Source organism: Pleurodeles waltl, chromosome 5 (genome assembly GCF_031143425.1).
Source record: "Pleurodeles waltl isolate 20211129_DDA chromosome 5, aPleWal1.hap1.20221129, whole genome shotgun sequence".
Classification (NCBI taxonomy): Eukaryota; Metazoa; Chordata; class Amphibia; order Caudata; family Salamandridae; genus Pleurodeles; species Pleurodeles waltl.
The window spans coordinates 513871527-513899318 of record NC_090444.1 but is presented as its reverse complement, the minus strand read 5'-3'; the positions used below and the strand labels follow the sequence as shown (position 1 = coordinate 513899318).

The 27792-nt window shown below is 42.8% G+C and overlaps 1 protein-coding gene across 6 annotated transcripts in view; it reads right to left on the bottom strand.

Annotated features, from left to right (window-relative positions):
• REPS1 (RALBP1 associated Eps domain containing 1) overlaps positions 1-27792 on the bottom strand; it is a 748137-nt gene that overhangs the window by 580967 nt on the left and 139378 nt on the right. For all 6 annotated transcript variants that reach the window (XM_069234311.1, XM_069234314.1, XM_069234310.1 and 3 more), the window contains exon 3: positions 7051-7241. In XM_069234311.1, the coding sequence (XP_069090412.1) occupies positions 7051-7241 (191 nt within the window). The remainder of the gene's footprint in view (positions 1-7050; positions 7242-27792) is intronic.

Below are 27792 nucleotides of genomic sequence, written 5' to 3'. Positions count from 1 at the left end.
CTTTTAAGAGGGCCTGTGGACCTACCGGCTGTTCCTCTGTTTAGTACTAGCCAATGGACTTAACTTTCTAGGGTTCTCTGTTGAGCTTCGACCCTTGGTTGTTGTTGAGACATTTGTATTTTTGGGGGCTCCTCTTACAAAATTAGTATACACGTTTAAGTTGTCGGAAATATTCTGTCGAGACAGACTGTTTCAATTGCATTGATACCACTTTAGTCAGGTTGGCACTCACCATATGGCTTCTAGACTCGATCACATATCTTTCGCAAGTTAGTTAAAATTACTGACATGGAATGTCAGGGGGATGAAATCACCCTATGAAAGCCACAAAATCCACTCCGCCTTGGCCTGATGGAAAGTACATATAGCTACACTATAAGAAACTCACTTACTAGCCGCTGGGAGCTCCAACTTCTGCAATATATGGTGAGACCAAGGCTTCGGGACTCACTTTTCTGCATATGCCACAGGGATGGTGCTCTTTAACAAAGCTAGGGTTCCGTTTGAGGTTGAAACCGGATAGATGTGGATGCCACTGTGTTACTTTAGGGACGACTGAATGACTGTGGTAGTTGGAGGCATTTACACCCCACATTTTGCCCAAAATATTTTCTGGTTTGCTTTATCAGATTGTTTGCCTGATTGGGTTGGGATTTCTTGGGTGCTGGGAGGAGACTAATTGTGTGTTAAGTAAGTCTATGGATCACTCTGTACCTCCACTCCCTTAGTGCCCGGCCCTCCTGATAACCAAGCCTCTCTCGGGATGGCTCAACGGATGGCAATTGGACTACTTTTTACAAATTAGGTTCCATCCCTGGAGAGTTTACACCTATTATTCCCTGGTTAACAACAGTTACTCCAGAATAGATAGGTTTTTAAGTATCCCTGACATCCATTCATGGGTAGCGAATATTGCTCATCATGCCACAACGTTGTTAGATCATAACCCTATCTGGCTGAATAAACCTGGGCACAGCGTTCAGAACTGAATCCGACTTGACGATGCATTTCACCAATCCCTAGGACAATTAGGGTACTGCCGCATCCCCCTTGACGGAATGGGAAGCCTTTAAAGTGGTCACTCATGGATTTTGTATGAAATCAAAGGTCTGGGTGTGAAGGGTATTAGCAGACGAGTTTACGCACCTAGAAACCTCACTACGTTCACTCGACAGCTGTTACCGTCCCACCCTAAAAGAGCAGTGGACATTGCACCCCAAATTTTACCTCTTTGACACCATAGAAAAGCTCTGCTGCTTTGATTGCAGTGCTTTTGTGCCTGAGCCCATAATGAGGGTAATAGAGCGGGTAGACTCTTAGCCCACCTTGCCAGACCGAGGTCACAAGGCTCTACTCCACACAGACGGTCTCAACCCTCAGGGGAAATACTAACTTCCCAGTCAACCATTAATGATGCATTCCACACCTATTATGAGATGCTCTATACACCACCGGAAAGTTCTATCCGTGGGATGATGGTTGATTTCCTCAACCATCTACCATTATTTGGGCTGTCACCATAAAGCTAAGGAAGACCTCAACCTTCCATTGTCACTTCAAGAAGTCAAAGAGGTTTTACATGACATACCACAAGTGAAGTCTCTGGGTACGGATGGAATTCCATCTAAATTCAACATACCACAAGTGAAGTCTCTAGATAGGGATAAATTCTATCTGAATTCTCTTTGATCCACAGTTGGCACCAAAGCTACTTCGGCTCTATGCCACCTCCTTGGAGAGGAGAAACTTCCCAGATTTCTTGAATTAAGCCAATAGCTCTAAGATGCTTAAACTCTAAAAAAAGTTACAACAGAATTGTCCTCCTACCATCCACTGTTGATCCTAAACTACAACTTTAAGATCCTTACTAAATTACTAACCAACAGACTACTTAATTCCAGTCTGTAGCACCTCGCATAACTTACGAACGCTTTAGGATGTCATTGCAAGTTCCTTGAATCACTTCGGGAGCAGTGTGCATCGCCCTAGACCTAGAGAAAGTCTATGACTCCCTCAGATACAACTAGATGCTTGAAGTCCTGAAAGGGATTGCCACTGGCCCTAACCGGTGTAATTGAATTTGCCTTATATATGCAGCCTCAACTGCTAGGGTCAAGGCATGGCAATGCATTTCATGATCCTTTCCCATGGGTAAAGGCAACCAACAAGGATGCCCCCCTCTCGTCACCGCTTTTTACAATGGCAATGGAGCCACTGGCAAACCAATTGCGACAACAGGGTGCACACTGGGATATACCCCTTAGGAAGACTCTCCATGACAAATCACTATATGCTGATGATATAATCCTCTACGTTTGAGATGCCCAATTAGTCCTCACCCCATAGCTAATTTCTTTTGGCATCCTTTGAAGGAATATCTGGACTTAAATGGTGCAAATCCTGCTATGGCACTCTTAAACTCCCAACTGTTGTATGAGGCCTACGGCTCCCATATTTTGAACAATATTATCTTGTGGCTCAACTTCAATGGCAGACTCTCTCTCTCACCGAGACCTATCTGCCTGTCGAGCAGCAGAGCTTGGGTCTGATAGTGATAGAGCTTAAAATTTAGTGCTGTCCCTTGTGTCACAAAAGTTATCAGGATGTGCCAAGTTTAAGTTTATGAAAGTAAAAGAGTTGAAAAACTAACATAGAAAGTTGCACTGACACGCACTGAATTATTAGTAAAAGACTAATAAGTTTAAAAATATGTGCAAAGTGAGACAAATGCACTTTTCTGTTGTACCTAATGAAATGCAGTAACAAAGCGTTTACAGTTATATGGAATGTATTACCCATATTGATGAAATATTAATGATGAATTTATAAGTTTGCATATATCTTTTACTAAAACATTAATTAAATGCATTTCATATTTCTTCCTTGTGTTAGCATAAGTGAGGCTTGCAGAACCTGCTTTTTTCAGTCATGTAAAAGTGGTGAATTATAATTCTTTCATAATAGTTTTCTTTCAGATTTTGGTGCCATGAGAACAAAGTCCTCTTGCAATGGATCCCACTGTTTAAACTTGGAAGGATGCATTATTTTGTCCTTGAAAACATTACAGTGCAGGAACATGGACTGCATTCATATACATTTGTTTCAAACCTGGTTGGAGTCACAAGGAAGAGGGATGTACCCATGAGAGACCTGGGAAGAAATACGACTGTCAATTTGGAGTCTTTCAATTATCCCTCATTGGTTGATGCTTATTTATGAACCTTTGGCGAATCAAATTCATTTGTGTAATTTGAAATACTGATGGACATTCAAACTTTAGTCAGTCTTGAGGAGTCCTGAGCAGACCTTTGCAGCTTGCAGAGGTTGTTCACATGCCTTGCTGATTTGATGTGTTGCTGATAAAGATTCCCTGAAAGCTGTATCCCTTGGAAATGCATTTTCCTCTCTGCCCTTTGATATGCCCTTTCCAAATTTAGTAATCCTTTTAATTGCCCGTTCAGAAGACTCGTAACTAAGCTTCTGATATGCTGACACTTTCTATTTTTACTTATCTTCTGCCTAATTTAGTAACATGCAGCCTGAGATTATCTTTTTTCCAAATTATTTTTGACCTTTTTGTACTTTTAGTATTTTGCCCACATGTTTATCCCCCCCATACATGTATTTCCCTGACTTGGTAAGCTGTAGGGTTGACCTGTGCCCAGCCAAAGATTACTGACTCCACTAAAGTTTTAATGGATTAATGATTGTTAATTCTGATCAGAGTTTAATCTCTGTGTCTTCGATATTTTTATTGATGTTATGTCTTATTCTTCTAGAATGCTTATTCTTACTCATGTTAGTTCACCTGCTCTATTCTATTGCCTTGGGCAACCCTTGGTGATTATGTACATTTATAACTTGGTTTTACGCACTGTCTTCATGCCTTTGAGCTTGTGGTTGTTATAAATCTTAACTTTATTCCAGATTGATTTTTTTTCTTCTGTGGACATATTGGTCATGGTGTCCAAATTGTTTGAGACTCAGAGGGTCCAAAGATCTGTTGACACTGATGAGCATTTGATTCCTGCAAAGGAAGAAAATGCGTCCACATATCCATACCATAATCTTGTCACCAAAGGCCCTTTCCCTAGGGTCCCTCTCCTGCCCTCCATACCGTTGTATTGCCTTCTACCGCAAAAGCCCTCCACAAGCACAGATCTCTCTATGGCCCTGCAATTCCGACTGCAAGCACAATGGCCTTCAGTTGCACCTTTCCCATGTCTCATTTAGATTGATCACCCTTTCTGATTTAATCTCCACTGGTGATTTATGAACATTCAATATGCTCCAGATGGACTGTGTGATCCCTCCTGGCCACTTCCTCACTATCGCGCAAATCAAACGACTGCTGAGAACAGCATTCTCGGTCAAAGATAAAGAATTGGCCAACAACGGATTTATACAAATGCTTTACATGCTAGGCGATGGCACACACCTGGTTCACTGGCTATACCAAGTTCACCTCCAACATGGGGACCGGGCCAGAACTCCCCTTCAAAAGAAATGGGAAGATGACATAGCCTTCCCACTGCATGATTCAGAATGGTGGCACATTTCATCATACCTTCATGAGGTCTCACAATTCAGGCTTTAAGTATATTCAATCAATATTGTGATAGGGCCTTTTCTTACCTCCCTCCCATCACATCTCCAAGATCTACCTGGAGTCTTCACTGTCCCTTGCAATTGCTTCCCCTGACGCAACCCTCCCCCACATGCTGTGGTCACGTGGGCTGCTGATGGCTTACGGGAATGGAATCACTGCCTTACTCCACCAAGGTATAGGGCACTGTGCAGCCAATTCCTTAGAGGTGCTCGTGCTGGGCATTTTTCCCCGCCCACAGACAGAGCCTTGACTATATTTCTCAAACTGACCCCCATTATTAGCAAGACATCACATTACAATGTGATGGAAAAAACCCACACCACTGACATTACAGTCCTGGGGCAAGACGATCACCCCCTGTTTGACATCCAAAAGTGTCCAGCTACATAAATGAGGCACAGTAGGTTTACATAAGCACCCCATCGCCCAGGACTGAGATTCTTTGGCCGAGACATTTGCTCCTGTAATTAAAAATTATACATGTTCCCCTTGAGAGCCCCACTACAGCCACATCATCTCTCTGGTGTCTCACCTTACTGAAAAACCTGACTGAACTAAGAATGCTTAGTTAGTTTATGAATAGAGTAGTTTAGAGCCTAACACGACTATTGTATTTGCCAGAAAGATCGGCGACTCTCTATTTCCCACACAAATTGCCCACGCTATCATTTGCAATTAGAAGTCACGGGTTGGGGTGGGAGGGATGGGAAGTGGATTGAGGAGGGGTGAGTGGGAGGTTAATTTCATAAACTATGTTTATATGAAATTCTTGCATATTTGCTTGCTAATGTATACTATGCAACATACCTGTATACGATTCACTGACTGTTGACGATTTTATATGCTAGATTGATGATAATAAAGAGATATTAAAAATAAGTCTATTCCTTAGACAACAATGAAAACTGTGATGAATTTGGGGGGGGGGGAAGTGTCAGGAAACTACTGTGCCTTATTCTATTGTTGCTGTGTTGTATTGGGACGCTCACACTAAAAAAAAAAAAAAAAAAAAATGAAATTAGAATAAAAATGCGTTTTCCAAACAAAATATGACTAATTTGCTATTTTATTCGTCAGAATTACAAGCGTTCTATAAACCACGATGACTGCAATCGTCAAATCAAATGTGTACATTTATCCATTTTACAGTGCTGCTGCTGCTGCTGCTGCTACACACCGAGTAACGGAGCACTACAGAAAAGGTTTTGGATTGTGTGTGCTGAAGGAACACTTAAAAATAACATTACGTTGTAAATGGGGAGAAGCAAAACGAGAGATAAACACTTTCTTATTTCAATTAATCTGTTTCTATTCGTGTTATTAAAACTTGGTAATGTTGTAGCATTTCATGTCATGAATCGTTTCACCACAAAGTGTAGGCAGGTTTATAGTTTTGAGTCTGGAGTGTACATACTGTGCAATTAAGAATGTTTAAGTGTAACTATTGGGGAAAGTATTTAAAAGGAATGAACTAACAAATAATAACTTTCAATTTAATTGTCCCAATAAAACAGAATAAAAACAAAAAAATCATTATCATCGGCGTGTAGCCTGGAAGGGGCACAGCTTGCTCCAAGCATCCACAACAAAGGCACGGAAAGTTATCCATGAGATAGGAATCTCTAGGGTGAGCGTCGGCGATTAAGGAGCTAAACGCTGGCACTAGCAAAGGTCGAGCAAATCCTAGTACTGTCAAGTCAGTGAAAATGAATGGCAGTGAGCTACCTAAAGAGACTGGGGGGCTGCCGGCGGAGCTCTGAAAAATGCCTCTTAGCGGGAGGGAGGGAGAATACAAATACAAACGTGTTACATTTCTACAATGGTACTGGTGTTGTCAGATGACGCAAATTACTTAAAATACAAAAAAACAGTTAATTAAATCACTGGTTCAATTAATGCAAATGGAAGCCACGGTGACAACAGTGTAGCATGCACTCAAAGTTAATCAAATGTGTTTGTGTCATCACAGGACATTAAATATATGAAGGCCCTCGTTTAAAAATACATGGCATCTACTAGTACCAGATGGGTCAAAAGAAAACGGTACACGTTTTTCATAGTCAACTTTGTCCTCAGCCATATAACATACAAGAAGGCTTTGACCCGACTTTATATACTTGCCTACAGTCAAGCATATTGTCAATAAGCACACCTTAAACCCAAAGCACGGGAGACACATGTGGAATGAAAACACTAAAATAAAGTCGAAGAAATAATAACCCTGATAGATACAAATGGATTGCTTATCGTATTTTGCTCACGTCCTTGTTTAGTGCGGCTCAATCTTTTTCTTTTTCATGTCCCTTTCCTTTCACCTCCTCTCACTAAGGAGACAACAAACCTAGCATTTAACGGTTGACATTCAACACATACAAAACGGGAAAAAAATACCTTTCTCAAAAGAAAAAAGAAAAAAAACAGATTAGGCCTTCTAGAGTTACCTGCTGGTCAGCTGATGCACGTTGTTGAATAATCTCATGGCTTACAGAACCTTTTTTTGGCTGTATTCTCCCGGGTGGAGGTGGAATAACACCAGAGTAGGAGGTTTGGCTATCAGAATCCGAAGAATACATGTGTCTGGATTCCTGGTCATTCTTTGAAACAACAAATCTGGGTAACGGGAGGTCCTTTACTGTATGAAAAAAAAGAAGTGTAAAAATGTCTACTGAAATAAACTTGTACAGGCTAATGCAACATGGACTTAGCCCAATGTCATAAGAGCGCTTTACAGAGGAAAAGAAATAAGTTACAGAAGAAATAGACATGATCATTACATACATGGTGCAAAAGGATAAAACGAATTACAACCAATAACCAGAGCCACAAAAAAATACTAATAACTTAATGAAGACAGCAGGGCAGCTGTAGGCATATGAGGATGAAAAGGAAGAAATTGAGAAAAACCAGAAGTCAATGAGTGTAACCCAAGAAGCAGCTGCTCCAGAAGAGAGCAGCCCAATAGCTTGAGACAGCTGGGAGTGAAGTATATCAAGTATCTTAAGGGTCCAATCTACTGTTAAGTGACAGATAAGGCTTGGATTCTGGAGGAGTACATAAAGTTGTCAGTCAAAATATATCTGAGGATTGAAGGCTTCCTTTTAAAAGTTCTTAAACAGGCGTTGGCATCTTGCTGTCAGAGAAGGACTGCTTTATACAGAACTCTTTTTTTGAAAGTAGGAGGCTCATGGCAAAGGAATTCCACAGATCTTGATGGACTCCAAAGACTGTCAATTCCAAAAGCCTAATAGCAGGTGAGGACCTATCTAAAACGCTGACTGATGCAGGTCATCTTAAATTGTGCAATTGTATCAATGGGAATTCAAGGTATAGTTATAAAAATAGGAGTAAAGTGGTAAAACGCGTTGCAACCAGGAACAATGCAAAGGTCTCGCTGAGCACAGCTCAAAGGAAGGTGGGGTAGGGGTTGAGGTTGGGGGGGGTTTGGCTGTCTGAGGTGACCTTCTGGTAGTCTAGTGAGAATCAAATTCCCATTATCCAGGGTATAGAAACAAAAAAAGGGCCTGGATGAAGGACTTTAGGTCTTGAAAATGCTGCCTAAAACTCCAGAACAACACGATTTGGTAACATATGCACTTGGCCTTAGCAAAAATGTGTTCCAACAGATTAAATATTTATGTGAGCTTCACTTGCTAGAGCATTAACATCAATCATTTTAGCATCCCAAAACCACACAATCTCCTTTTTATGTTGGTCAAGAGTTCAACACAGGTTAAAATCTAACATAACTGGGATAGGGATATAGTCACGCAATCAACTAGGGTAGATAATCAGTGGTTAGTATGAAATCATTGATGACGATTAGGGTCCAGTGTGGAGCCTTTGGAGAGCAGTGGTTGGCAGTGCTGAAAGAGGGCATTTTTATGGATCAACACAAAAGCAAATTCACAGCTGAGTTACTAGCAGTACCCCGAAGCAGACTGAAGACTCTAAATATTATCAATTTGTTTGTAATGTCCACCATGTATTATTCAATTAATGTACTGTTGTTCAACTAAACTGAGCACTTTGACATTCTTTCACAAAATGACTTGCCTTCTCATAAAACAGATTTTTTGAGGTGCAACATGTTGCAAAATATTTCTGTTTAAGACTGGCATTTGACACTCAAAGATGTCTTAAAACATGGTGAATTTGGCTCTTACTGACACTTTTCTTACTGGAACTATCTGTGAATACAGCAGAAAACCATGATCGTCATTTCCTATCCAAGTAACCTTAGATCAATGTATTCTTAAATGTGTTGCTCTATATATGGACTGTGAATCTTCAATCTGTCTAAAATATGCCCAAAATATTTTAGAGTGATCGTAACCGACACCAGATTGTGGAAGTCCGAAAGCTTAGAGTTATTTTACAAATTTTAATTAATATAATGTGCTTATTTATATGAGTGCAATTAAGTACCAGCTTTTTTTAATGCCTAATCCTGGGTACCTGGTGTGTGAGTAAAGTTTTGTAACACCAACAACTGTACAGCAGCTTCTTGGCCAGGGACATTTTCAATAAAATAATTATAGGTATTATTGGCGCTCATACTTACTGTAAAGTTTAGAAAATGTATTCAGCAGGTGCAGACTGGTTAAAACAAATAGGGGTCATTCTACGACGGAAATGTAGGGATGAAAATAAATAGTATTTGACTAACGCTTGAGGAATCCATTCTGTTGTATTCTTCACCATCCTGAATGCTTTGCCTTGTTAACAAGCCCTTATACGGTGTGGCCATTAGCTTCATTAGCCCCGTAATTGCTGGGCAGTTTCCCCCCCAGTGCTGAGCTCTTTTTGGCTATTTGGGGTACCTTGCGCTTAGGCCCCTATAACCTTTAGTCCACATAACCTATCTCAGCCATATTTGTGTCCTTTTCTTCAAACATCTTAGGAATTCTAAAGGTACCCAGAGTTTGTTTGTTTCCTTGGAGAAGACCGAGAAATTAGACAAAACACAGCTAAAATTTGTTTTTTGGGGGGAAAAAAGTGCTGTAGATGAAAGCATCTGCTTTTTCCCCTGCAAATAGGATCAACAAAGGGGTTGTGGTGCTAAAATCATCATCTTCACAGCTTTCAGGAACAGGTGGACTTGATTCAGAAAACCACATTTTTCAACACAGCTTTGTCATTTTACCGGGACATACCCCATTTGTTACCATTTTTGTACTTTCACCCTCCTTCCAGTTAGTGACAGAAATGGCAGTGAAACTAATGGTGGATCCTGGAAAACTGAAAAAGTAGACAACATCCGGAATTCAGCAAGGGGTCATTTGTCAAATACCACATTTTCCCTACCTTTCAGCAATGCAAAGTTATGGAGTCTGAGGGGAACCACAAACTTCCTTCCATCCAACACTCCCAAGTCTCCAGAGAAAAATGGTACCTCACTTGTGTGGGTAGGCCTAGTGCCTGCAAAGCAACATGAAACTCCCCAAAACACTACGTAGGCACATCATATTTTTCCAATGAAAACAGAAAATTCCCCCCCAGGAGAGGTCAGCCCTGGCTTATGGACGATCCCCTGTCAATTTATTTTATTTTTTAAATTGTATTTTATTTTTTTAACCCTGGGGGGGAATCACATCCCCCAGGGTAAACACCCCCAACTCTGTCTCCCTCCCCCCCTCCCACTGAGATGGTATCCCTGGTGTCTGGTGAGTTTACCTAGGCATGGATTGCAGGGCCCGATCCATGCATAGGAAACTTTCAGGAAGGACTCATTTGAAAGGGGAAAATCTCCCCTTTCAAACGAGGCCTCCCTGAAAGGTGGGGAGGCCCTTTGAGGCCCATTTTTCCGACCGGAGCAGAAAACAGCCTTACCTCTGCTTCCTGCTTTGATGTGGAAAACAAACTGCGATGTCACAGTGCACTGACGTCACAAATCGGTGTGTCGGGCATCACAGATCTGGGGGGAGACACAGAAGCTCTTCCGGGTCTCCCAAGGTTTTTTTTTGTTTTTTAAATAAAAATAAATAATCCCTCCCTGGCGTGAGCCAATGGCCGTGGCCAGCACCAGGGAGGGTGTGCGTGTGTTGACCATTGGCCGACACATGCACTGATAGGGTTAAAAAGTTGCGGTGAGAAATCACCCTACTGGATACGGAAATCTTCAGGGGGTCATGTTCTAAAGAGGCCTACAATTCACATAACAAGATCAGGTGGTCACTGCTTTTCTGTGTGTGCTCCCGTCTTAAGGAATGCTTTGCCAAATTATCTACAGGCTACACCATCACTAATAAAATGTAGACGTGGCCTCCAAACCTCGTTGTTTGGTTTAGCTTTCCCTTAAAGTTTATTATGCCTCCGTTATGATAGAACTTTTTTTTAGATGTCATACAGAGCCATTGTCCACATCATGCTGAAGACTGTAAGCACAATTATGATGCCCTCATTCATAATTATTAACAATGTTAAAGGTATTTAAATATTGGATGAACTACATGGTTACTGTTCAAGCTGTTTAGTCAGAACTCAATGCAGGTTGATATGAAAATAACAAAGCTCCAGACATGAATGTCTTGATACTGTAAACGTTCATTCCCCAAGAAATAGTCAATAATTTGTTATTTTTTTGTCCACACACTGAACCACAAAAGAGCCACTAGCCATTTCGAAGCAACATTAAGGCAGGAAGAACAAGCCGCTACAGTGCCTGTCCGTCATGCTATCTCATTTTCAATATGCACATAGGTTACTGGAATCCAGAGCAGCTGCTTCATCTCGAAAATGTAAACACTTGACCTCGATTTTACCATAAGATAAAATAAAATTCAAACGATCAAGGCACAAATAACACATCTAAAAAAAAATAACAATGGAAAACAACAGAATCTCAGATTACTATTAAGCTTAAATTCAACAAGTATACTTCAAAGATTCTCAAACTAGTACGAAGAAAATTGTACTAAGCTTGTTCCCATGATCCACCTAACTTGCACCTTAAAACAAACCGCCCTGTCGGTCCGCATTTGGAGTTGGAGGGACAGGCAGAAGTGGTAGATATAAGGATGGGCTACTGTTTGGCTCAGTTAGAGATCTTTCACAGGGCCTACTATTTGAGGACAAGGCTCTACCACACTGGGAGAACGGATGACCTCTATCTGCAGGGCTGCAACCAAAGAGGGACACTGCTACACACTACACACTCTTAGGCACTGCTCCCGACTGTAGGGATACTAGCAGGTGGTCACACGCACACTGTCCTTAGTGACCTGGGAGGATTTATACCTTACTGCACAGTAGGTGGATCTAGGAATGTTGGAGAATAGACTCTAAACAAATAAGCACTCTATCCTTACAACGGGACGTTGGCAGTGGCGAGGCGAGATGAGATGTCATCCCCACCCTGAAGAGTGAAACAATCCCTACCCAATCCCAATTCCTTGTTTTCTGAAAACTAGACATTTCTGTCCAGGGACGTGTGGCTTGTGTGGATCCCCCAAAGTTTTCTTACCCAGAATCCCCTGCAAACCTCAGATTGAGCTTTTTTATTTATTTATTTTTTAAAAACACATTTTCCTCACATTTCTGTATGGGATCACCACACCAGCACAGATTTCCTACCACCCAGCGTTCCGCCTCGGTCTCCAAATAAAAAGTATACCTCACTTATGTGGGTGGGCCAAGTGCCTGCTACAAGGAAGGGTATAAAACATGTATAAATTGAGGGGGAACCAAAGAGGTTCCAAAAGGGCAGTTTTTTTAAATACGTTTTTAGGCTGACTCTGCTTTAGGCACCCACACAAGTGGGGAAGAATTTGTTTTTATCGGTACAGATAGGGTAATGCTGGGTGGTAGGAACTCTGTGGATTCCTGCATTTTCCCGAAGTCTCCTTCACAGAAATGTAGGGAAAATGCGTGATTTCAGGCAAAGTTGGAGGTTTGCAGGCCATGTGGGAAAGAAAATGGTGTGGGGGTGCATGTGAAGCCCACCACCCTGGACTCCCCCAGATGTTTAGTTTTCAGAAGTGTCTGGGTCTGCTGGGTTTTTCCAGGTGGCAGCGTACCCAAGTCCAAAAAGTACACCAGCTCACCATTGCAAGTGGGATGCTATTGCGAGTTAGCCAAGCTCTCTTGGCCCATATGTAAAATCAAAACCCACAAAAGTCAAATGTCCTCTTGCTTGCTACTGGGAAGAGATGCTCTAGTCTGTTTGGGGGGGGAGGGTTTGGTGCTGTTACCCCGGATCCGGGGATATAACCCCAATTGCTCCCCAGAGGGGCAGAAAGACCGTGCCTATTGCTTTGCAAGAGGTGGGGGCATTGCCGTGCCCATTCTGGGCAGCTGCCACCATTTCTAAAACAAAAAAAAAATCCCTGATGCCTAGTGGGCTTTCTGCCCCACATCTGCCCTGAAGGAGGGAAGAAAAACTGCACTGTGGCAAAAATTATTATGGGAAACAAAATGCCCTTGCCCAAGGGGCCACTCCCCATCCCTAGTGTCTAGTGGAATAGATCCCGGCTTGGGAAGGCTACCACTGGAAAGAGTGAGATTCTCCTCTTTATAATGATACCTCTCGCTTATGGATCGGTACTCAGGGGGCTGAGATCGCTCATTTCACTTTCGTTTCCAGAGAAATTATGTCTGCACACCACACAAGCGGATTGTCTTTACCCTGAAAACCAAAAAACTGCGTCAGCAAGCAAGGCTGTTTTTTGCAGCAGGGAATCCCTCTGGTGCCTGGATCAGAGGGATTTCCTGGTTCGTGTGAGAGTGTGGCTGGGAGCCACTGACTCACACGAGCACAACGCAAAGGGTTAAATTTAAAGGATGTGGAACATTACTTTAAGCTTAGAAACTGACTCTGATCTCCTGCCTGAAGCTAACTTTATTAATATCAAAATTAGATTAAAGTATTTTTTCAAGAGAGCACAGACTTTACAAACCTTTGTAGCTTGAGCTACTAAAACAGGAAAGCCATAACAGATCATCATTGTCTGGGACAGATTTGGAGTCAATGACATAACACAAAAAGAATCACCTGAATGTATAATTTGTTAAATAAGACATGCACATAATAAATACAATGATATAGGAACCTAGGAAAACAAGCCTAAAGATAAGTACAGAAAGACTATAAACAGTACGAAAACACATTTGACACTGCGATTTGTGCTATGGTACAACATGAAAGTTTCATTACCTGCTAGAGTTTGCTGCACATTCTATACAAGTTAAAAAACAAGCACTGCCAAAAGCCAATAGGTCTTGATTATGACTGCTACTGGCTTTGACAATGGTTTTTAGCCAAGATTTACAGCAGCGAGGCTGCTATGCAGCATTACTAAACATATATATTTTTTTTAAACTGCAAGGACGCTACCAGTGCTTTAAAAAAATAAATAAATAATAGGTTAGTGGCTTGGGAGGATGAAGCTACACAGAGGGAAGGAAGGAGAGAAGGACACAGGTGGGGAGGAAAAGAACACGAGACACAATTGGGAATGACATAACTTAGGGCAGGTAGGAGGGTTTGAGAATGTAAGCGGACCACAGTGGGCGAGCAAGAGAGGCTGAGGGAGCAATCTGATAACAGGGGGTGGGCAGGGAGAGGACACGTGAAAGACAATGGTGGAAGGGCACAGACAATTGAGAGTAGATAGGAGCAAGCTGACAAAGGAGGGCGGGTGTGAGGGGATGAAGCAGGAAGTTGATAGAGGGCGGGAGGTGACGGGGCATCAAGCTGACAACATAGGGTGGGAGGGGACGGGGCACCAAGTTGACAACAGAGGTTGGGTATGAGGGGATGTGGCAGTGGCAACAAGAAGATCATTGAGGGAGGTCAAGAAAGAAGATTACTAAAAAGGGAAAACTACACAAGGGTTACAGGTGGAAGAAACACACTCGTGTTGAGTGCATAAACAAAAAGAAATAAGCAACATCTGAAAAAAGTGCAGTGGATGGACACAGGGAATGCATCCTTGCTCCAGGGAGAACACAAGAAGAGGAGAAAAGCCTGTGGAAGTGGACAAATAAGAAGCAAGCAAATGAGAGCGACAATGAAGCCAACCAATGGTACGCAACAGGCAGACCTTAAGCCCACTGTAAGCTAATGACATTTCTCACAATTTACAGCATATGCACTGGCTTAGGTGAGGCCAAATCTCTGTAGGATAGTCCAGTGAAGCGCACAACTATGATTCTACAGGCACTGCAATAATGGATATGATCTCTGTAGAAACGTTTTTCCAGCAAATGAGGCAATAAGACCTACATTTCCTCAACGACTGCCTGTGCTTTTACAGAACTCCAAATTAGTCAGCTTGAAGATTACAAAAAAATATTAGCCAATCTTTCAGGATCTAAGGTAATAAATGCACAGATGTTCAGTTAGTAAGTAGCACTCTCCTTTGGCTCACAGAGGGGTGGTTGTTCCTTTCTTTAAAGGTGTTTTATTCAGGTGAAAGCAGTTCAAATAATAGATTTATCTTTCCATAGATGGAGCTACTAAGATCACACATGCCCTGAATAAAATATATTGATATTTCCAAGAGCAAACAACAGTTAAAGCTGCTCCCAACTGGTACCTTTACCATGAAATATTTTGAGTTATTTTCTTATGTTTCTTTGGGCATTCAAGTTAACACATTTTCTGGTAGGAAGTACCTAACTGCAGATTCCTCATCTTGTCAGACTCCCCATGAACCAGGCTGGATAAGGAATACTTTTCTGCAAGAGCTACTGGGTGCTGGTAGGTGGCAGCATTGGCCTCTACTGCAACTCCATCCACTCATAAAACCATTCCTTACCCCCTCCCAACCGACCTCCATCCCCTCATCCACCAGATGTGACAACATCAAGCTGCATATATATGACATACCTATGCTGAGGTAAATTTCATCATCTACTTTTCCTCACCATCAGACATCGAATTAGCTACAGTCTCTCAAAATAACATTGTCGCACCTTATTAAGTCCTAAAAGTCCACTGCATAGATTGGAGAGACGAGCAGGGAGTGAGGAATCTGTAGTTAGATAGTATTGTGGAAAACAATTTTAGGAACATATTGTTCTGATGGATACTTCTAGCTGCAAATTCCTCTCCTTGTGAATCAATACCTAAGTAACACCCTCTCTTAAGAGGTGGGACTGTGAAGTGGACTTTACACTAGTAAGTTCTGCATAACCGAGCAGGCACATGCTGCCTGGCCGATGTCCAAAACCAGACCAACTGGAGCTAAAGCAGTTGTTGCGATCTTTACTCTGGTAGAATGAGCTGTAAGGCCCTTAAGGAGGACCTGTTCTAACCGACATAAAACACGTTTTGATGCAGAGGTCAACCGATTTTCCCTTCTTCATTCAGGGGAAACCAAAACATTTGATCATTCATATGGTACTCCTTAGTTCTAGCAATATAAAAAGTAAGAGGATGCTTAGGTTCCAACCAGCGAGACCATTCTTCCTCCTTCAATGAGTATGGAGGAGAAAAGAATGATGGGAGTGCGATGGAGTGGACGGTGACACCAACGTAAGAAGAAAGCATACATGGGTCCCAAACACCAGTTTATCAGGGAAAAAGGTAGCCTGCAGAGACTAAACTGACGTAACCTGCAACTTGCTGATGTAATACATATAAGTGATTATGATAAACACTCCAAGAACAACTGTAAAGAGACGCGTAGGGAGCACACATCAAGAAGGTCAAACCAAGTTAGGGTCCTACTGTGGCATAACAAAGGGAGCAGGATGAAACATATGCCTGTTATGAAACATATTCATAACAAGTGACTTAAATAAAGACAGCTGATGTAGTAAACAAGGTAAGGACAAAAGTGTTGACAAAGAACCCTCAATTGTGCACACACCAAACCTTGCTCGGCTAAAGATAATATAAATAACAATACAACACCTTTGCCTGCAGAGGGTCAACTTGCTTTTCCTCACAACACGGTACACCCTTTGCTAAATGACCAGAAAACAAAGATTTTGTAAAAGGATAGCAGGCAGCAGATTGAAATATGCCACCTCTGGTGAAAGAGTAAAGCCTTTCAAGTTGGTTCCAGTAAATTGCCACAAATGGAATTGTAGATTGTGGAGGTTTGGGTGAGAGACCCTGCCTTGTTCTTGAGGCAGCAGACCTTTGAAAAGAGGTACTCGAAGGGGGTGGCAAATAGACTGATTCAAGGGTTCACAGTACCACACCCGAAAAGCCCAATCCAGAGTCGTCAGAACGAGCGGTCTTCCGTACACTCAACTTTCTTCCAGACGAACAGGAAGCACATCAGAGAGGGAGGGTGTCAAGTGGACACACCAAAGGCAAAATAAGAGGAAACCTCAAGGAGGAAATGCCAGGTCGCCAAGATATCCTAAACCACCTGTAGGAGCAGACCCCACTCATGGTATACAAAATGGAACCTTCTGGGTTAATCTACCTGATGGTAAGGGACTCTTTCAGGTGAGGGACTATCCCTTGAATAGCCACAGTCTGCAGAAAAATAGCATGAGACTCCTACATATACCTGCGTGTTACAGTATCTTATTGCAGTCGTGTTTTGTAAGCACCTGTAACTTATTGCCCCTGATGGAATGCCTTTAGGGGAAAATAAATAGCTTTCATCTAGAGAAGATGGATATGAAGGAGCTACTTCACCGTGAACCAGAGGTCTCTGATGATGAGGGCTGCATCATCTAGTTGACCCTCCCAGCCTAGGGATAATGCATCTAGCACCAATGTAATTTCTGGATGTGAGAAGTCTAATAACCTACTACAAGTCAGGTTATCATCAGACACCCACTATTGAAGGTCCTCAGCCGCTTCATCAGAAATGGAGATATTGCCTGAAAGGCAACCGAAGTACTGGAGGCAAAGGTTCCACAGGACAACTCACATACACTAACACGAATAAAGCACAGATAGGTTGCATGAAGCTAGCAGCCCTAGTGTCTCACAAACACAAAGGCCAGAACAGATGCCCATACCTGAAATATCAATATCATATATTGAATGTCCTGGACTAGTTAAAAGGGGAATAGGCCTTTGATACCACTGTGTTCTCAATGCCCCCCATAAAGGTAATTATCTCTACAACCCCAAGATGGGGTTTTGGTATTGTTGTCTGAAGGTGATCCTAGAATAGGAGCTCACCTTTAGAAACCAGTCATCAAGGTACAGAAATATTTCTATCATTGACTGGGGAAGATGGGCGTCAACCACAGAGATCACCTTTGTGAACACCCAAGGAGACGCAGTAAAGCCAAACGATGGGGCGATACATTTTCAGTGGACCAACACCACTACAGAGTGGTGGCACTTCCACACAGACTGCAAGACTAGCATGTAGAAGCATACATCCTGTTAAGCCAGGGACAACCCCCAGTCCTTGATGTCCATAGCCAACAAGACCTGGTCAAGCATCAAAATACCGAATTCTCCTGCCTGATGAAGCAGTTCAAGGGTTCTTCTTGGGCACAAGAAAGTGCCAGGAGCAATACTCTGAGCCCTTTCTTCACCTCGGACACAAGATCGATTGTGCCCTTGTCCAGCAACATCTGTGCTTCCAAAGACAGAATACTGGCACAGATCGCTAATAGTTGGGCAAAATCTGGGGAACATGTGGAGAAATGGAACATCAGCCCCAGAAGCAATACTGAACACTGCCCCCTACCAGCCTCCACAGGTAACTGGAGGAAAAGCTTAAGAGGTCTGGTAGTGGCGCCAGGCAAAGAGGAAGAAGAGAACTGCTGCAGCTATTGGTAGCTACTACCTCCACCATGTATGCCATAGCAGTCACAAAACAGATGACTGGATTGCTGAAGCTATTGCAGGAACTGCCAATGGTTATGGGAAAGACCCCTTGAATATCAAGGAACTTTTCAGTATTGCTGGTAGAACTTGTGAGCAGGGAAAGCAGCCCCAGCCAAGCAAAGACCAAGCCACAGCTCTGCTGTCCTACAAGAACTTCAGCACTGAATCTGCCTTCTTTCCAAATGGGTGGGTTCCATCAAAGGACAAGTACATAAATGAAGCTGGAACACTCCTGGAAAATCCAGTGGCATACATCAGGAGTGCGACCAGATAACCAGGCTGGTACACACAGCCCATGTCACAGAATCCCTAGTGTTCAGATCACACCAGATTCCAGGACATATTTCAAGTGCACAGAAAGCAAAATCTCATAGTCCATATTACACAAGGAGTGAGTTTAACAGCTCAACAGACATAACTTTCAGCGAGAGGCATGCTGAAGAGAAGACAATATTTCCCATAGCACCTATCCTTTTTATTCCTCATCTAGAGGAGCAGCTTGGAAAACTTTTGGGTTGGCTTTTCTCATAAATGTCAGCAGAACAAAACTTTCGGCAGTAGGGTACTCTAACAGGAAGGTTGATCACCTGGAATCGGCCTGTGTTGATATGCACCTGACCTTCTTACAGGAAGACCAAACAAGTCTAGGCAAAGCAGCCAGATGACTCAGTTAAGGCGTCCTCAAATAGCAGCAACCGCTCCAAAGTTAATGGCCGAATTGTAGAATCTTAGACTAGAAAAGGTGGGAACGATAAAAACAGATTAAAACCACAGATTGGCTTCAGTTTCTACTTCACAAAATTGTGAGTACCCACACCTCTGTGGATGGAAACATTTTCCTCAAAGGAGTCAGAGCTCAAAGTATACTCTGTTTCAGGCAAAGTGTATTGAGGAGAGAAGAAATTATCCACCTCCTCCGTCACCTTGTTTAAGGGGAACATTCTTCAAACCTTCAATAGCATGGAAGTCTGAGCCAAGGCATTCCTCCATCCACCTGTAATACTGCTAGGGAAACGGAGGATAGTCATCCTCACATCGGCGTGTGCCTTGGGGTATTGAGTAGAGCATCAATAGGTGATCCCTGGCTAAAACCAGTGTTGTCGTAGGATCCTGTGCTGGCACCAGTGCAGCCAAATGGAGCAGTGTTATAGGGATATGCCTGCAGCAATGGGGTCAACCACGACCCAGCAACAGAAGCAGGGCTATAACAGTCAGTCAAAGGTGTGGCAGCACAAAGGTGAGGCAGAATTCTGTCCTGGGGCATCCATGTAACCTAAAGGTTCAACAGAGGAATCAGGAACATTTTCAAGAGTTGCAACAGCCTCCTTGAAGGCTGAAAACTGCTGCAGTCGATAATGGCCTGGGGAACTTGGGACAAATTTGTTCCAGAACTGGAATTGGGTCCTGAAACAAGAGTTGGGCCTTTAGAGCTTTGACTGAGACTGGTCTCTGAAGCAGGAGTATCAAAATGTTGAGGACCATGTTTGGACATCATGCGCTTATGCCTCAACCCTTTGGATGCATCAGGGAGCACCTGTAGCATGACTTTGAATGCTTTGTGCAGAGGCACCAAATGCAAACTGTGCACAGTCTGTGACCAACATGTGCTTCTGGAAGGTGCAGCACAGTTTAAAACCAGTCATCTTAAGGTGGAAACATCCCTGCATACTTTTTGAGTAACTCTGTTGAACACTTGAGTAAAAACGCCAAAAACTGTAGGAGCTAAATTCCCAATCCTTATGATGGGGCAAAGAAAAAGAGCAACTGACTTCAGCACAAAGGGGTAGCATCTATATTGGGCTTTGTGTTGTCACATCTTGGAGTGGATGGAGTAGTGATGGAGTCTGATGGAGCCACTTGCGGGTACACAGGACCTAATGCAAAGAAGTTTTCCAGATCTAATCTAGCACCCGGAGAGATTCACAAAGTGAGGAATTTGTGGTTAGAAATTTTCACCGGAATAGTAAATGAAATCCAACTCCCTTCCCCATAACCAAGGTCAACCAAGTGAAGAAAGAATGAAATCTAAGAGAAAGTAATATATGTTTTGTAATACTCAAATAAAGTGCTGTCTTCCTTAGCAGTGCATTAGGAATTGTGTATTACAAGAAGGGGATCAGTTAGGGGCAATTAAACAATTGAGCCTACATTCTTTGAATTTGATTTAGGGGAAACTACCCAGTGGGGACACCTAAGCCTGTACAAGACTGGCAGTTTAGTCTTTCACTATAACTCACCTGGTACAGCCATCTAGTCACATGCACATTAGTCAACTGCTCTCTTGTTTCCTTTGAACTATTGCTAGCCTCAATACAGTTGCTCCATAAGATGTCAGTTAGACCCAAGTGAAAGGCCATCATTCTTTTAGCCAAGTTCTCTCTACTGAATGTACAGAAAGGTAAGATCAAGTACTGTTGATCAGTAGCTGGCCTGATTTGACCTTGTACCTGCTTATCAATCAAGTATTCACTAAATGTAAGGTGTCTGGGTGTCACTTCTGTGGGCATTTGTAAGGAGCTGCACATTAAAAAGGTAATATTTTAGTATAAATTGTAATATTAACACTAGAAGCATGAGCTGGTATGGCAATAAAGGGGAATGAGGGCAAGTTGGGTCAGAAGGAGCTGGGGAAAGAGACAAAGACCTGTGTGACATTCAGGTAAAGCAGGTACTCACCGACAGATGGAAGGACACTGGGGAAAAAAGAGCAGGGGCTGAAAATGCTAACTATGAACAGAACATGTTTGCTTACCTCATAACTATTTGTTTCCATTCTATGAAAACCCTTGAGTGCACATTAATACTTAGAGAAGGACAAACAACTGGGACAGAGGATTAAAGCTGATCTTCATTCTGCAGATCTTTCTCAAAGTATAGGAAGTGGAGTAGCACCCTTCCAAGAACCTGCTTCAGAGCCCTGTAGAGGGTATACAATACTATATAAATGCTGTTACAAAAATGCAGATAATATGATATTCACAAATTCATCCTACAACCCCAACCTTGGGATGTGCATGTAATCATTACTCATGCTCTGCTACTGAGCGCTAGTTCGAGTAAGCACAGTTATGAAGGCAAGAATCTTAGGAGGTTGGGCCTCATAAAGTGAGCTATTTTATTATTTTCCCAGCTTGTGGATTTGCTCTTGTCTGGTCGAAGCGCCTGGAACAGTCACTTTGACTTTCGGTCCCAATGCTCTAGAGGGTTCCCTGATCTTTACATAGATTTACCTTTATGTTGTATACTTGTCCTTTTCAAGGCTGAGTAGATTTCAACTCTTTCTTAGCATCTTAATTCACACAATAAGTACTTATGTTTCATTTTTCAGCCTCAGCTATTGACTTAACCATTTCCCCCCTGATGTTTTTCCCCCTTTTTGCACTAGTATATACCCCTTTGGTTTCAAAAGCAGGCAAACAGCTCTGTGAAAAAAGAACCTTTGCCACTCCTATAGATATTGAAGCCTACTCTAGTCTGTTTCTGAAGCAGAAGAAGTATTCTATGTTGCTTTCATAATCCCAAGGATCACAGTGAAGGCCTTTCAGTGTCTGACATGTGACACTGCCATAGTTCAAAAAGTTAGGGATTTCAATACCGTCAAACACAATTTCAAACCAAGTAATGTAAAATATCCATCTGACCCAGGCTCAATCACAGAGAAGTATCTTGAGCCCTGTTTGTCACCAGGTCTATATTTATTAGAAATAATGCATACATAAAAGTATACATTTTCCTAGACCAGGAACCAGGATATAAACTTTCAACTTCCAACATTCGACTGAGTCAACCCCACTTGTTAAACAATATTTAGGATCTGTCTGTAGGCTCTTCTCCCTAAGGAACTTAACACCATCCCTATCCACTATAGGAACATATTTACTAAAAGGAATGCACAAGGGCTATGCAGAAACTATATTTTATTGTTGCTTACGCTTGGAAAATTGTGGTTGAAATCACATATATTGAAACTATTATTTTTTGTTCACATATGTATTTCCTTATACTTAGAAATCTGTCAAGATATCATCTGCCCTTTCATATATGATTTATCTTACTTCACTATCGGCTGGATTTTAAGTAAATATTTGATTACTTTTAACTACAAGAACAGCAAATAAATCAATTTTTCTGCAATTTGATCTTGACACAAAGGTTAATTCTTATTAACAACTTCTAATTCATCCTTGTTTGATGTATTTAAAGATGCCAGATTGTTAGATTCTTGTGATGCTGCCCATTTTCCTGAGACATCCTTGATTCATCAACTGCCTGCAACAAGATACTGTTTGCATTCCTGTATCTTCTTATTGCACCCTGTGTTGTTTTCCCAGGACCGTACATATCACTGATTGCCTATACAAGACAGATCCCCTAAACAAATAATCAATTTTGCATCATGCATCCAGTTCTTCTGAACCGTTTGTCATAATAAAAGACTAAAAGGACGACCAGTGATATTAACACATCAGATGCTTCGTATTCACATAAATGCAGTTTCTCCTGGAAAAGGAAAATATTACTTATCTAGTACACATCTGTTCGAGGAATGTAGTTCCTGCCATCTAGTGTTGGGTTTGAAGTGTTGCAAGTTGTTTTTCTTGAAAGAAGCATTTTCGAGTCACAGGTTTGAGTGGTGACTCATTCTCTATACTGCGCATGGACATCGACTCTTTTGTTAGACTATTTTCCCACAGGTGGGTGAGAAAAGGAGTGTAGAAGAAGTATAGAAAAAAATGTTCATGCTAATGTCACTATTTATGTACAACTATATACAAATATAAGGTAACTGAAATGGCCTCCAGGGATGAGGGAGGAAGGCATGCAAATCTACAGCACTACATGCCATGAACAGATGTCTACTGGGTAAGTAACATTTTCCATTCGATGGCATGTGTGGCTGTAGATACACATGCTCTCGGTAGCCTGTAAATCAGTCCCTCCATGGAAGCGGTGGCTAGCCAGTGGGAGTTGCAGTTGACTGTAAAAGTGTTCTTAGTATTGCTTGGCCTACATTAAATTGCTGGCATGCAAGTACATGTACACAATAGTGCATTCTAAATGTATATGGTCTAGACCATGTAGCTGCCTTACAAATGTTAGCTATGGGTATATTTCCAAGGAAAGCCATAGCTATTCCCTTCTTTTTGGTAGAGTATGCTCTGGAAGTAACAGGAAGTTGTCTTTTATCTTTAGCATAACAAGTTTAAATACATTTTACGATCCAGCCAGGTATGCTGTTCTTGGGTTTTGGACTGCCTTTATGAGGTAGTGAAAAGGCTTCAAACAACTGTTTAGTCTTTCTAAAGTCTTTAGTTCTGTCAATGTAGAGCACTAATGCATGTCTAACGTCTAAACTGTGAAGGGCTCTTTTGGAAACTGAGTCAGGTTGCGGAAAGAAGACCGGATTGTTTAATAAGGAACTGAGAACCACTTTAGGGAGTAACGGTTAGTTGGAAGAACCACCTTGTCCCTATGAATTTCAAAGAATGGTTCTTCCATTGTTAGCGCCTGGAGCTCACTGACATGTCTGAGAGATGCGACAGCAACTAGAAAATCCACTTTCCATAAGAGGAACAGAAGAGGACATGAGTGAAATGGTTCAAAAGGAGGACCCATGGGTCTGGTAAGGACAATATTGAGGTTCCATGACGGCGCAGGGGTACTCTTGGTGGAATGACTTAAGGCCTTCCCTGAATGCTTTGATCACTGAAATCCTAAAGAGGGATGTATGCGGTCTGTTTCCTAAGTATTCAGCTACGGCTGCGAGATGCAAGCGAATGGAGGCGTAAGCTAAGTTAGCTTTTTGTAGATGACGCAAGTAGCAATAAGTGTCTTGGACAGTAGTTTTAATGGGATTAATGTGTTTGGGTTGACAGTAGCAAACAAATCTTTTCCACTTTGCAGCACAACATGCTCTGGTGATGGGTTTCCAAGCTTCTCTGAAGATGTACATGCATTCTGCAGGCAAGTCTAAGTAACCAAACTATGATTTCAGGAGCTATATTGCACGGTTGAGAGATCTGGGTTCTGGGTGCCTGACCTGACCATAATTGTGACTGAAAAGGACCGGCCTGTTGGGAAGCTTCTCGTGGGGGACTACTGAGAGGTCCAGTAGTGTGGTGAACCAGGGTTAGTGTGGCGATGTGGGAGCTACAAGGGTCAAGCTGAGAGATGTTTGTTTGATCCATCAAACTAGAATTGGAATGAAAGGGAGCTGAAGAAAAGCAGAGGCAAATATCCCTGACCAGTTCATCCATAGATTGTTGCCCTTGGATAAAGGATGTGGGTACCTGGAGGTAAGGTGTTGGCATTTTGCGTTTTCCCCTGTGATGAAAAGATCTATCTGAGGTGTGCCCAACTTCTGGAAGTATTTTTGAAGAACTTGCTAGTGAAGTTCCCATTTGTGGACTTGTCGCTGCATCCACACTGAGCAGGTCTGAAAAGTCATTGTCCGTTCCTGGGAGATACTCTGCCACTGGGTGAATGTGATGGTGGCGAACCCATTTCTATATTGTCTGTAAATGTTGTGGCAACTGCAGTGACCGTGTCACCTCTTGTTTCTGAAGGAAGTATATTGCCATCATTTGTCTGTACAGACACGGACAATTTTGTGAGAGAGGTGATGAAGAAATGCTTTCAGGGATACTGTCTGAAGCTCTAGGAAGTTTATGTGTAGGGATTGATGATGAGGTACCCACTGTCCCTGGACTGAGAGGCCACGAAGGTGACCGCCCCATCCTGTGTGTGAGGCGTCTGTTGTCACAATGATCTGAAACATCGTCTAAAAAAAGGGCCACCCTTTCAACAGGTTGCCGAAAGCAGGGAGTATGGCAGTCTAACAACACTAGATCTTCCCAGGGACCCTGTGATTGAGCTTACCGACAAGAGGGGAAGCTTGTGCAGTATGGCACGGGGATAACGGCAATGCATGAAGGCCACCATCCCTAACAGGCGCATCACAGTCCTGACCGTGTATGATGAGTTCTCTCGAAACTGAGGGAGGAGAGACTGAAAGCTATGAACACAAGCTGGTTTGGGGCACGCAATCCCCAACTGTGAATGGAGTATAGCTCCTAGACAGGGCTGTATCTGGAGAGGCTGATGGTGGGATTTGAGAAAGTTGAGTGTGAAACTTAAGTTGTGCAGAAGGTCCACTGTCATCTGAGTGGGACGTTGGCATTGTGACAATGTGCTGGCTTTGATGAGCCAGTCGTCTAGGTAAAGGAATACATGTATATTTTGTAAGTTTTGTCTCCAGAGAGATGCTGCTGTTACTGCTAAGCACTTTGTGAATGCCCTGGGAACTATGGTGATTCAGAAAGGAAGAATTTCGAATTGGTAGTGCCCTCCTGCAATCATGAAGCTGAGATACTTGTGGTGTGCCAGGTGGATGGGGATATGGAAGTAGGCATCCTCGAGATCTGGGACAGTCATGAAGTTTCCCTGCTGTAAAAGGGGGATAACGTCTTGAAGAGTGACTATGTGAAAATGTTCTGAAAGAATGTAGTGGTTTAAGGGCATTAGGTCCAGAACGGGCCTGAGAGAGCCATCTTTTTTGGGAATGAGGAAGTATAGTCAGTATACTTCTGTTCCTTGGTATAGACGCTGAAATGGCTCAATGGTTCATTTGAAAAGAAGGGATTGTATCTCTTGTTTGAGAAGGTGTTCTTGAGAAAGCATATAAGAGCAAGGGGGAATATTTGGAGGAGTGGTAACCATGTTAGGTAATGGAGAGGACCCACAGGTCCAAAGTGATGTTGACCCACTGTGTATGGAAATTTTGAAGGCGTCCTCCAACAGGTGTGCAATGGGGGTGGGAAGACGTAGGTAGTCACTGTTTAGATGATGAGGTAGAGGTGGGGGTATTGGCGCCCTTCCCTCTACCTCTTGTGTTGTTACCTATACAGAATCTTTGTGAGAAGGAACTGGAAGGCCGTCTAAGCTGAGATGTGGAGGACTCAGAGGTAGTTGGTTTTTAACCACCTGTAAATGTGGGGGCAATCTCTTTGGGAGGGGGGCTGTAAAGCACCCATAGCCATTGCGGTATCAGTGTCTTTTTTCAGCTTCCCAAGGGTGGAATCCACTTACCAAAGGGCATGTTTAGTACTGCTTGTTGTACCTTAGGTTTGAAACCTCAGCATCTAAACCAGGCATTTCTCCTTACTAGGACGCTAGTATTGAAACCACATGCAGCAGTGTTTACACCATCCAGGGCACATCTGATGGGAGTTATTACTGATGGTCTCCTCTTCTGTGAAAATTTATTTTCCCCTTTTGAGGTGTTCGTCTAGGAGATATTGGAGGAGCTCCATCATCTCATCCCAGTGAGCCAGATCATATCTCGCAAGTAAGGTTTGCGAGTTGGTGATGCACCAGTGATTAGCTGCTTGGGCAGCCATCCTCTTACCTGCAGCATTAATCTTTTTGCTCTCCTTATGCAGAGGAAGAGAGTTCCCTGTGGCCTGATGATTGACCCATTCAAGTGTGGTAGTAGCCACAATAGAATCTGGCAAGACCTGTGATCTTATGTATGCAGATCATAGGGAGTACCTTTGTATTTTTTGTCAACTCTAGGGGTGACAACCCTAGAACGGACCGGATACTTAAAAATGTCTGCATGACGAAGCATGTTAGGGAGCCTGGGGAGGAGCTGGATATCCCTATGTGTGGACGATAGGGTATCAAAAAGAAAGTCCTGTTCAATGGGGACCCTGTAAAGCTCAACATGGTGGAAGGCGGCTGCCCAAGCAATCACTTGCTGGTAGGATGTAGCATCCTTTGGCAGGCATCAGACAGTTTTTCAGAGCTAGCCACGGCCATGTGGCAGTGGCGATCTGGGCAACCTCGGTTAGGGGCCCTTTAGAAGTCTTAGAGGGGACAGGCTGGGCCACAGTACTCACGAGTTGCGCCAATGTCACCAGGTGGCTTTTGATATCCGACTGGATGTCAGAGACCTAGTTAGAAAAGGCCTCCTCCTGTTCCAGCACCTCCTGGGCATGCGCCTCCCCGAAGATGTTCGGCATCTCTTCTGGAATCACGTGTGCCATCTCCAGACAACAAGCTCTTTGGTCTCAAAGGGTCTTATTTGACCGGAAGGATCTGCAGCCGTTGCAGGTGGCTTCTTGATGGTTGGGGAGAGGCATAGGTTGCACGTCAGACGTTGGTCGGTGTGTGGGAATTCAGAGTGGAACCAAGGACAGAAGTGAAATAGCGTCTGTTCCATCAGCATATTGGTCGGTGCCACATGCTGAGGTAGGCCCAAACGGGCAAGGATGCTCCCAAGTGCGTTTGGTCGGTTATCGGACCAACAGAGTCAGACGAGCGCGTGAATGTGAGAAAAACACAATCCAAAACAATATCATCACTGGAGTAAAGATGGAAAAAGAAAGGTTTCGAAACCGGACCATGGGGAAGATGGAGCGAAGATTTG